Genomic DNA, 11,034 nt, shown 5'->3' with positions numbered 1-11,034 from the left:
GAAAAGTTGAATTTCCTGTTTTTGCTGAAGCGTAATGTTTTAGGACAGTTTCCATTATTGCTTATTCCAACTGAACAGTCAGTCAGAAAGTGAGACCGGAGTGGGCGGGTCTTACGGAACCCCTCTGTACGAGAGTCACCTGGAGATCGGAAAAAAAGTTTTGAATTAACAGCTGCGCTCATTGAGGATATTCACTGCGGAAGGGGTCAGGACGGCGTATGTTTGGGTCGTTTACTTTTCTTATTTTTCTTTTATTTCTTTGTCGTTTTTTTCAAGCCTTGAAACGGTTTTTACTTTTTCGCTTTTTGTTCAAAACCGGCGGTTGCGTGAAGAAACAGCCCAACTCACTCAGGACAGGAACTTATTTCATGGACACATTCATATTCTTCTGACCTTTGGAAGCAGCAAATACTAATGATTCTACGTTTTTATTGTTTTAGATATACATATATATATGTTATTGTGTTTGTCCAGGGAAGAGTTCTCTTTGGCAATTATTTTGAATTGGTTTTACTTTTTTACTGAGTTGAGACGGTGAAAAAAAATCCACAGTTGTTTGATTTTTTAAAATTTCTTATTATTTTTATTTATTTTTTTTCTCTGGTAAGATGAGTTGGACGCCGCTGCTCAGGTGAGTCTCGAAAGAATAATGAAATGGAAATTAAATGAATTTGAGATGTTAAGGAATGAGACTTCATTTAGACGCTGTTGTCTACTTTACGAACGAATGTTCCTATGTCTTCTTATTACTGATGTTTGTTTTGTTCGGATGTTTTCAGGATCGTGGTGTGTGCAATCATCGTCCACACTACTGATTCTCTGCCTGCTTCAGGTCTGTGTCCCACAGTAAGCATACGCGCTAATGTGCTCGCTGCTATTTAATTGTTGGTGTATGAGGAACACGACGCATTCGATGCGTCTGTTTCTTTGTTCTGATAAGGACCGTGTCTGTTGAGACAGCAACAGTGTGTCTTTAGCAGAGCTTCTGAACCGAACAACATTGAACAACTCAGTCCTAAAAAATGAGCGCACCATTTCACATGACAACTTCACTGGAATTTGCAGGCACTTGGGTCATTTTTTGCTTCGATTTGAACTTGATAAACTAATGTGACAGGTCACATATACTTGACAATTCTCGTTGACTATTTTCAATTGAAAGGCTGTACAGTTTTGCTTGTTTGGATAACATCCAACTTTGTTGCATCTTATTTTTCAGGCTGTGAGGGAGATGGGTGCAGCAGAGACCAGACCTCCTCCTCATCATCATCCTCCTCTTCACCCTTTTTATCGTCTCCTTCTTCCTTGGTGGTGAAATCCCTGCAGCCCTCACAGGAGTTCCTGGGTCATTATACCCAAGTGAGCTCATCAAACAGTGGTGACCATAAACGCCGTGATGCCAGCATGGTTCTGCCTTTCGTTGGCCTTACAGGCAGTAAGTTAGCACTTAACCACTGTATGCACAGATGGGGGTGGGGAAAAAAAAAAAAAAAACGAAGAAAAGAATTTACCACTTTGCCTAGAACAGACAGACAGAGGCAGTTTGGGTTCACCAAAAAAAATCTAGTTTTTTTCTGTAACTGAGCTCTAAAACATGCCTAAAGTCTGTAAAGAATATTCCCAACAATAGTCAACATGTTTGGGAATGAGTTATTGTTATGAGGTCATGTTGTGTATGTAGGTTTTTCTGAAAGGTGGAAATCCATTTTTGTTAGACTCTCTGTGTTAAATGTGGAAAGTTTTAGGTCAAGAAAAAGAGATTATACAACAAATAAAATAGAATATTCAAATAAGTAAATACAGAAATTGAAATACATTTTCAACACAGCAAAACAATAAAGATTGTGTAAGACCACATTTTATTATATGTTGTTACTACTAAATGTTGTTTAATGTTATTGAAATTCTTTGTAAATTGTCATTTGTTTTTGCTGCAAACTTTTTGTACCCCGTAAACCAAAAAACTTGTTGATGGGCTGACGAAGAGTCTGGATGTTCCAGATCACCAGCAGTTAATTTTAGTGTTTTTCTGTTATTTTTACATTTGCTCTGACTCTCAGTGTTTGTCTGATGATGGGAAGCAGAGGACGACAGGAATGCACTGCAAGATGGAGACTGGTTTATCTCATAGACACAGATAAGGCAGAGAGAGGCTCAACCTGGGGTATGGGGGCCCTGCATTGGACTACAACTGGACTCACAGGGTCCCAAAACTTGTTCTGCAAAGGGACAGACACATTAAGAGCGTTTCATTAACAAAGAAATCCCCATATGGATCTAGCAATATCTAATTTATTCTCCAGCTTTCAAAACAAGTTTACCAGATTCTTTGCAGGTGTCTAACCAGATCAATGAATATAGACATATTTCTAAAAGAAGTTGTTTCGGAGCCGATCGGCCCTCACACCCTCTGTAGCCTTTGATGTCACTGTTAATGGTTGACTGTATTCTATTGTTAGAACTTCATTTCTGAAATAAAGAAGCCATTTGAGTTGGAGGCAAAGGGCAAAGTGGTTGAAATGTCCAGCAAGTTGTACACTGCATTCTGGAGTGAAGCAACAGCTTTAATTCTAATAAATAGTCTGACAGAAAATTCTTTAAAAGGATGTTTAATGTTAGAGGTTTTATTCTAACTGCAGTTCTGTGATCTTTTTGAAGGAAATGGATTTAGTTTGTTATATGTACTGCTGTCTGTCATTCTGATGTGTGTTTTTTTTCTTGTAGGTGCAGAACAGAGTCGTAGCTGCTGTAAGAACGGGGGAACTTGTATCCTGGGCAGCTTCTGCGCCTGCCTACCGTTCTTCACAGGAAGGAGTTGTGAGTATGATCAACGCATCAGGTAAACAACAAGAAAACAACACTCTACTGCTCTGCATTTACACTTTTTAACAATGCAGACGCAAGTCTTAGCTGCACATCTACTATTAAATGAATCACTTCCTCCTAGCAGTTATTCTTCTCTTAGTTTAGTAATTTGTGTTTCCTCTATCTGCCTGTAGGAGCTGTGGTTCAATTCCTCATGGGGAGTGGGTTCAGAAAGGATGCTCCTACTGCCGCTGTGGTTATGGCATCTTGCATTGCTTCCCCCACATTTTCCACAAAGACTGTGGTAAGATATACACACACATAATAAATAAATAAATAAATACACACCTGACATTATGAAGTTCCACCTGTATATTTTCTGTAGCTGTTGTCTGCACCCATTTATCATTTTCCAAAGCAGCCATTATCAATCAGCATTAAGTGATGAAGTTGAGAGCAGGCACTGCATTTTAAAACTCTTCACCAGGTTCATTTGCGTGAATGCACAGACTCAGTCCTTCCTGTGTCTCTACCTGAGTTGGCAGTTTTTCATGCAGTTCTTTCATGTGTTTTTCATTTGAATGAGCAGCAAGGTGTAGACGAGCCATCGACACCTAGCAGTCATTTAAAAGCTGCCTTAACAGTTAACTCCCACTGATTGTAAATGCATCTCTGAATGCCCACAAGCTCTTCCTCCACATTTACAGTTCAAGGCTTTATTCTGAAATGCAAAAGACTGCCACAACGTCAACCTCTACACAAATATCCCACGATTGCGTCAGAGTCCTCATGTTAAGTTGTCTGAATATAAAAGTGCATCTGTTTCTCATTGTTTCGGCCTATGGTCCACGGGTGATTAGATGAAAACATACTTAGATTCCATTTCTCCTTAGTGTGCCAATAGAGCCCGCTAATCTTACATACTGGTCACGGTCAAGTTGAAATGTTTTAGATAAATTTGTTGCTTTTTCAGTTTTCTTCAGATGAGACAGGAGAGGGCTTGATGAAAATGTTGATATGCTTACTGTGGCAGACAATACAGTGTTTCTCAAAGTTTTCTTGTGAAAAGCAATAACTAAAGAAGTGCAAGTTAAGATAAGGTATAGCATAAGTAAAGTATCAGCTGATGCAGTAAAGAGTACAGATAAGTAACCTTAAAAACTTGAATACTGTGCACATTATGTTTATCAACAGTGTACATAATGAAAAATTGAGAGTTGAAATAACAATCAAGTTACAGTATACTAACCACAAATAATGACAAATTGTACTGAGACACACTATATACATATACACATATGTATATATACACACACACACACACACATATATATGTGTGTGTGTGTGTCTGTGTGTGTGTATATACGTATATATATATACGTATGTGTGTGTGTGTGTGTGTGTATACACACTGTAAAAATAATTAATGTGGTTTAACTTAAAAACTTAAGTTCAATTGCTGCCTTAAAAGCATGAGTTAACTCAATATCAAGCTATGCTTTGTTTCAGCTCACAAAGTTAAGTTACACAAGTTGTTTAACCAATTGTCATTTGTTGTTTAAACTTGATACTCTGAGTTTAAACAACTTACTATGTTACATTTTACATTCAAGAAAACTTGCTTTTTCTAGTAAAAGAAACATACAGTTCTACACAATTTAGACTTACAATTTTAAGTTTTTAATTATAATTTTGACCATATTAATACCAATTGACATTTCAAGTTATGTTCACTTGTGTTTTTAAGGCAGCAACTGAATTTAAGTTTTCAAATTAAAACGACTTATGTTTTTAAATGGTATCCCTTATCTAAACTAATAACAGCAAGTTTACCAGTTTCCTTCAACTTCACATAATCAACTTGCAACTCATCTGTTCAAATATAAAACGTTTATTTGAAAAACTGCCTCAACTTACAGCCTTCATTCCTATGAATACATCTTTGGCTGTTGATTGAATGGATTCAACTCCAAAAACCACCACACATTGAACCATCTTCAAAACTTTCAGAAGTAAACAGATGTGTCAAAGTCAGACACATAAACATCCAACAAGAAATTTTACACAGCATGTTCAGCAACATTGATGTTGGTTGGTGCTGAAAAAGCACAAAGTTCACAGCGAATCTTAGCGACTGGATTGGATCCTTTTTTTGTGCTCCTTTAGATGTTGTGCAAATTCCACATGCGTTTGAAAGACTGTTAGACAGTTTGGGTAAATGCAGCTGAAACCCCGTCTTCCATGTCCATGACTGTCTTTGTAATGATTCACAATTTTCTCATTGAAAGTGGCAAAACTGCAAAACTTACAACTCCACTTCATCCACCAAACTTCAATGGATGAAATATCTGCACCTGAAACACAGAACATAGTCACATGTCATGCTATAGCAAACTTTTAATCAGTCATATGAATTGAAAACTTGACAAAGAGGATTAACTTTACACAATGGCAACAATAATCATATATGGGGTGCTAAATGTAAAAACTTGATTACAGTTTTCAAATTTATATTTTCAATATTTAGTTCATTTTCTTCACATTTAGCTCATTTTACACACATTTGAGACATAAATTATTAAAAAATTTGGTTACATGTGAACGAAAATGAAATGTTAAATCTAAATGTTAAACCTATCTAAATCATTTAGATTTAACATATAGATTTAGCATTTAGATTTAGCATTTCTTTTTCGTTCACATATAGCCAAAATTTTAAATAATTTATATCTCAAATGTGTGTGAAATGAGCTAAATGTGAAGAAAATGAACTAAACATTGAAAATATATCAGCTTGAAAACTGTTATTGAAGTTTTACATTTGGCACCCCATAACAATGAACTTCAATTTGATTAATGATCTGAGCAACCATGCTTGTTTACACAGCCCTAGCTGACTTTCCGTTATGAAATTTAGAAAATCATTAGAAACTCATAAGAGAAAATTTTCCATTAACATTACTAAACCATCCAGCCCCTCCACTGTCCAGGTGTTAATACCCACACCCAACAGCACCAGCATACTCACACATTCACAACTTCAACACACACTTCCATAGTCTTTCACAAATACAAAGAAAAAAAAGCTTTCAGCATTGTATGAACTGTACTTAATTAAGTTATTGGTTTACTTCTCTATTAATTTAATAATCATTTTACAGCAATATGTCATTGACATTCATGCCAATAAAGCATAGCTACAGCCCCAACAGGACGCCATTAAATAGTCAACGCCATTACGTGCAATGAACTAAATTAGCCGCCAGCTAGCTTTATCACCACTTAATAGTGATGTATATTGCATATCTAAAACAACAACAGAAATGATTTTAAATTCGCTCATGACAAGAGGAAGTCACCAACATGTACAAAACGAGGCGCCCACCATAGTTCTCTCCTTCTAGCAGCACACTGTGGTTAGCTAACGTTAGCGGCTGCAAGCCGCGCATTTTATTTATTTTACCATCACTGCAGTGTCTTGCAAGAACACCAACTGGACCTTAATTCCACTGCAAACACCACTAAACCGATAGCTCTACAATTTTACGGTAGCATTGCACTTCTCACAGTGAGAAACACCATATTAACATTAATTTAAGGTGAAGGTGAGTAACGTTAATAAAGCAGCCAATATAGCGCTACTCACTTAAGTCTTTCAAATTGGCAGGTTTAGTCCGAGCTGAACACAAACCAACACCTGCGTGGATAACGTTGCATGAAAGGGAAATAATACACGCAGTTCATTTAATAACGTGGAATATCCTCAAATCCTCTCAATTCGGACAACACAGCAGCAACACAGCAGGGAAGCAGCTAACCGCTGACAAATTAAGCCACACACACACTTTACCAGGGCCACGGCTAATTACTGACAACTCCGCTACAAACAACACCGGTACCATACGAAACTTAAACAAGACGCCATGAAGGTGCTTCTGTGAGAGTTAATGAAAATAAACAGTTAACTAACAATTTGAATCACTTACCTTACGTCGTCTGTATCGTGTCTGTCCTAAACCAAAACTGTCAAAGCGCGGTTGAAATCATGTCAATCATCAAGTCGCTTTCAAAACGTATCCATCCGCCGCTTGTCTTTTCACTGTTGTCGTTATGCTCGGTTGGTGTTCTTCTGTTAATGGCCAATAGCTTCTGGGTGCATCACTTGTTTCAGTTTAATAAAATCCTATATCCTTTTTATCAGTCTTGTATCAAATGACAGCGCTTTAAGACCAATTTTCCAGGACTATTTGCATTGCGCATTAATGCAACTCTACCACATAATGCGACGTTTAGAAGTCACGGAAATTTGCAACTCACACTGTTAAGTTATGTTGGCACCATGAAATTTTTATACAATTGAACTGACTTATAAACCTGAGTTTTAAACTTGATAAATCAAGAAATTCAGTTGAAATTGCATAAATCGTTAAAGTAAATTACAGGAAGAAGTGACCATGACTTATTGATCAAATCCTTTTTTACAGTGTATATATATATATATATAGCGCAGTGGTCCGACTCTCCCATCATCAAGATCAAGATCTTGGTGAAAAATTAATGCAATACCAGACGGAAATAAATCTTGTGATGTTGCAGAAGCTTATCGAAACAATGCCACAGCGAACGAGTGCTGTAATCAAAGCAAAAGGCGGTCCAACGAAATGTTAGTGTGTGACCTTTTTTTTGGTGGCAACCTTTTGTGTGTGTGTGTGTGTGTGTGTGTGTGTGTGTGTGTGTGTGTGTGTGTGAGGAATGAGGAAGATGCAATAAATACATGCAAAATTGCACCTGAGTTGTGCACTGAATGATGAGACCAGTTCTTCATTATTTTTCTGTCTTTCTCCACTTCCCAGATGAGTCTGAGGGGGTGCGTTGGTTTCGTTCATCAGCTGTCAGGTCAGTTTGGAGCGACTGTTTCCTGTATCCCATGGTATTTCTTCCTCTGCTTCTCTTTTGAAGATTTTGTGCATGGATGCTAGACACACCAACAGGATTTAAGTCAAACACTGAGCTGGGGACTATGCAAGATTTCTCCAGATGCTTCTTCAGGACTATAAATGATCTTCCCAATCCAATCCGAGCTTTATAAGCATTAAAAATATTTATTGTAATTTGTCCAAATGGGACAGCCTGTGGAGAAGTACAATATTGTTTGAAAACTGGTATTAGGAGTTGAACCTTCATCCTTCAAGACATGCTACTTTCAGTTTACTGTATTTTAAAGTCTACAGTTAGACTGTTGTGGTTTATGTAGACTTCTGATGTTGTGGTTCATGGGGACTTCTGCTGTAAACTGAACCTTTCATTGCTGCTTCTGAAATGGGGATTTTTGGGGGACTGGGGATTGAATGGACTGAATGGACATACCACTGGACCAACTTCTAGCATTTTCGAGAATTCAGTAAATTCTAAGTTAACCAATCAGTTTCTTAAGTCAAGGATGACAATTCATCTTGTGCCTTGTCTTGTTTCAAAACATTCTTAGACATAAGTGTAAATATCTTTAAAGTAGCCCACTGATAAATTTGAACATTTTAGGATTCAGTACTGAATGACCTGTAAAAGAAAAAAATGTTAGTGTGGATTTTTAGGAACCATAGATGACAAAACACCCAAATTATAATAATGATTAGATCAGTGATCATGTGTGTCTAGTTCTCCCAGGTACAGTTTTACATATGCATTCATGCTCAATCTTCTTTAAAGGAGTTATTCATCAGCTTAACAGTGACCGCAGCAGAAGTTCATCTCATATAAGCTCTGTTTCTTTAAACTTATTCTTCCAGTGGAAGGTTGTCTCTGTGTCTGTGATGTCTCGAAGAACAAAATGTGAGTGAAGGAAGCTGTACATAAGATTTTTATGAAAAGTATTCTTTTTCATTTCTGACAGGATCTATAGCTTAATATGTTTTTTTTTTCTTTGTAAAAGAAGACAGTCTTTGGTTTTTGACTTTGTGTCTTGTGTTTGCACAAACTGTGAGCTGATGTGGTATTGTGGCCATTTACTATAAACATGTATTGATTATGTGTTTCTGAAATTGCTCTGTTGCACGAGTTTTGTTTGTGTTGTGTGAAGCTGAAATTATGTTGTCACTTGAAAAACATGTATTTATATCACTGAAATAGATGTGACACTGTAACATAAAAGTACATTTTTAGATGTGAAAAAATACATGCTTGGGTGACCAAATTGTGCAAACTAAATATTACAAACATTTTTCAACATTTTAAAACAGAGTTTGTCTTTCCTTCAAAATTTGCTATCTGTAGGTATTTTCAGTGGGAACTGTCTCTTATCTCTTGAGTTTGTTAATGAGGTTTGTACTGATTATCAGCTGCTCTCGTATCTTAAACAAACACATCAGCTGTTGGTCTGCAGTCTGTCAACCGGTCAGCTGCTGCAGCTCATGGTCCTAAAATTGACAAGCAGAATAAAATTAATTGTATGTAAATCAAAAATAAAATAGAATACATTAATCATATGTAACTTAAAATTAAAATGTGAAAGTATTTATTCTTTGTTACATCTATTTATTTCATGTTCAGAATTTGTCCAGTAAAAAGTGTTCAATATGGTTAGTTTGAGGAACAGTGCTAGAAAAATCAGACCCCAGCTGTAATAAACTGGATTGTAACTGCTATGTGTCGTGTCTGTAAAGGCATTAAAGTGATATTTCATTCACCAAAGTAATTATAAACCCAACCACTGCATTGTGTTATGGGACAGGATGTGAAAGTGGAGTATGAAGGGAGGAGCATAGCCTCAGGAGGGTCTCGGCCCACTCATTTGGGGCTCAGGTAGGCAATCACAGGGCTTTCGATGCATACAGGGTCAAAGATTAACGGATTAATGAATACCTGCCAATATATAGAGCAGAGCAAGCGAGATTGTGGATAATAGGAGTTGGCAATTGATCAGTAAGTGTTTTCTGTCATTATTTCTGACTCACACTAGGAGCTAGGCTGTTAGCAGACTTTGTTATTGTTGTTGTTATTGTGTCACGGAGCACTTGTTCTCACTCTGAGTTTCGATAGTAGGGTCGGCTGATGCGGGTCACGCCCTCTATCTGTCGCTAGCCGGGGAAATCCTGAAGGGACGGGATTTTCACTAAACTCGCAAAAGAGAGACTGAGTTTACCACTACCAGAGCAAGCTATGTTGTGGATGACAGGAGTTGACAATTGATCACTAAGTGTTTTCTGTCATTATTTCTGGCTCACACTAGGAGCTAGGCTGTTGGCAGACTTTGTTATTGTGTCATGGAGCACTTGCTCTCACTCTCTGAGTTTCGTTAGGGTCGTAGGGTCGGCTGATGCTGGGCACACCCTCTATCTATCGCTAGCCAGCGAAATCCTTAAGGGGCGGGTTCAGCCATGGCGACAGGCTGTGAGGGGGCACAGCACTTCCTGTATTTAATACACAGGCTGCGCTGAAGCATCAGCAGAAGTGTCAGACTCGTGTGAAGACCCTTTTAGGTAAAGACCTGCGAGACTTGCAGTGGACTTCACAAGTCCTCTGAGCAAGGACACGGCAAGGTAACCACCACTACTCTTAAGCTTGGTTTAGGCTTCGGCGTCGCGGCGACGCCGTACCTACGGCGTACACCCTACGCCGTCACTGAGCATTCGTAGTTCTGCGTCGAGGGAACGCGTTGCTCCGCAATTCACCGCCAAGCCGCTAGGGGGGTGCGGCTGTGTCTTTGTGTGGTTTCGGGGGGCTCTTGCTGCCGCGAAGAGGAGTTGTAGAGGTGGTCGTACTTGCGTACCTCCTCGATAATTCTTTCTTCGGCTTGGTCCAGTTTTTCTTGTAGCTCTCACCACAGAAACTTTGAAAATGGCGGTGTTGTTGTGCTGCGACCATAGGGCTGCGACTGAACCGAAAATTACGTTCTGAACGGACCAATCACAGTCCTCGACGTTCACGTCAGTCAGGATTTTTTGGAGGTGCGCGTCAGGCTACGGCGTAGGGTCCGCGTAGGGGTCTGCGTCGACGGCGTAGGTACGGCGTCGCCGCGACGCAGAAGCCTAAACCAAGCTTTACACTACTCCTGCTGCCTTTCTGAGCACACGCATCATGTGCTACCAATATATTATATATGTATGTGTGTCTCTCTCTCTCTCTCTCTCTCTCTCTCTCTCTATATATATATATATATATATATATATATATATATAAAAGCATTGGCCATAAAAGGCAATGCAATCCTGAGAACCATTACTCACTCAGAAA

The 11,034-nt window shown here is 38.4% G+C and overlaps 1 protein-coding gene across 1 annotated transcript; it reads left to right on the top strand.

The window, feature by feature from the left end:
- The first annotated feature begins 536 nt into the window (after positions 1-536).
- tdgf1 (teratocarcinoma-derived growth factor 1) lies at positions 537-8,689 on the top strand. Its single transcript, XM_076758771.1, has 6 exons — positions 537-631; positions 780-832; positions 1,220-1,435; positions 2,725-2,839; positions 3,000-3,109; positions 7,659-8,689. Exons 1-6 carry the CDS (start codon positions 609-611, stop codon positions 7,760-7,762), a joined length of 621 nt encoding a protein of 206 aa, XP_076614886.1. The 5' UTR covers positions 537-608; the 3' UTR covers positions 7,763-8,689.
- The last annotated feature ends 2,345 nt before the right edge of the window (positions 8,690-11,034 follow it).

This window comes from Chaetodon auriga, chromosome 19 (genome assembly GCF_051107435.1).
Source record: "Chaetodon auriga isolate fChaAug3 chromosome 19, fChaAug3.hap1, whole genome shotgun sequence".
NCBI lineage: Eukaryota > Metazoa > Chordata > Actinopteri > Chaetodontiformes > Chaetodontidae > Chaetodon > Chaetodon auriga.
Note: the sequence above shows the minus strand (reverse complement) of the source record. Positions and strands in the feature narration are given on the sequence as shown.

What these genes read in the sequence shown, in the direction of transcription:
- tdgf1 (XM_076758771.1), top strand. Translation starts at nt 609, where the DNA reads ATGAGTTGGACGCCGCTGCTCAG. An exon ending in AGTTGGACGCCGCTGCTCAG is followed by an intron (nt 632 to 779) that starts GTGAGTCTCGAA and finishes GGATGTTTTCAG; the next exon opens with GATCGTGGTGTGTGCAATCA. An exon ending in TTTCGTTGGCCTTACAGGCA is followed by an intron (nt 1,436 to 2,724) that starts GTAAGTTAGCAC and finishes TTTTTCTTGTAG; the next exon opens with GTGCAGAACAGAGTCGTAGC.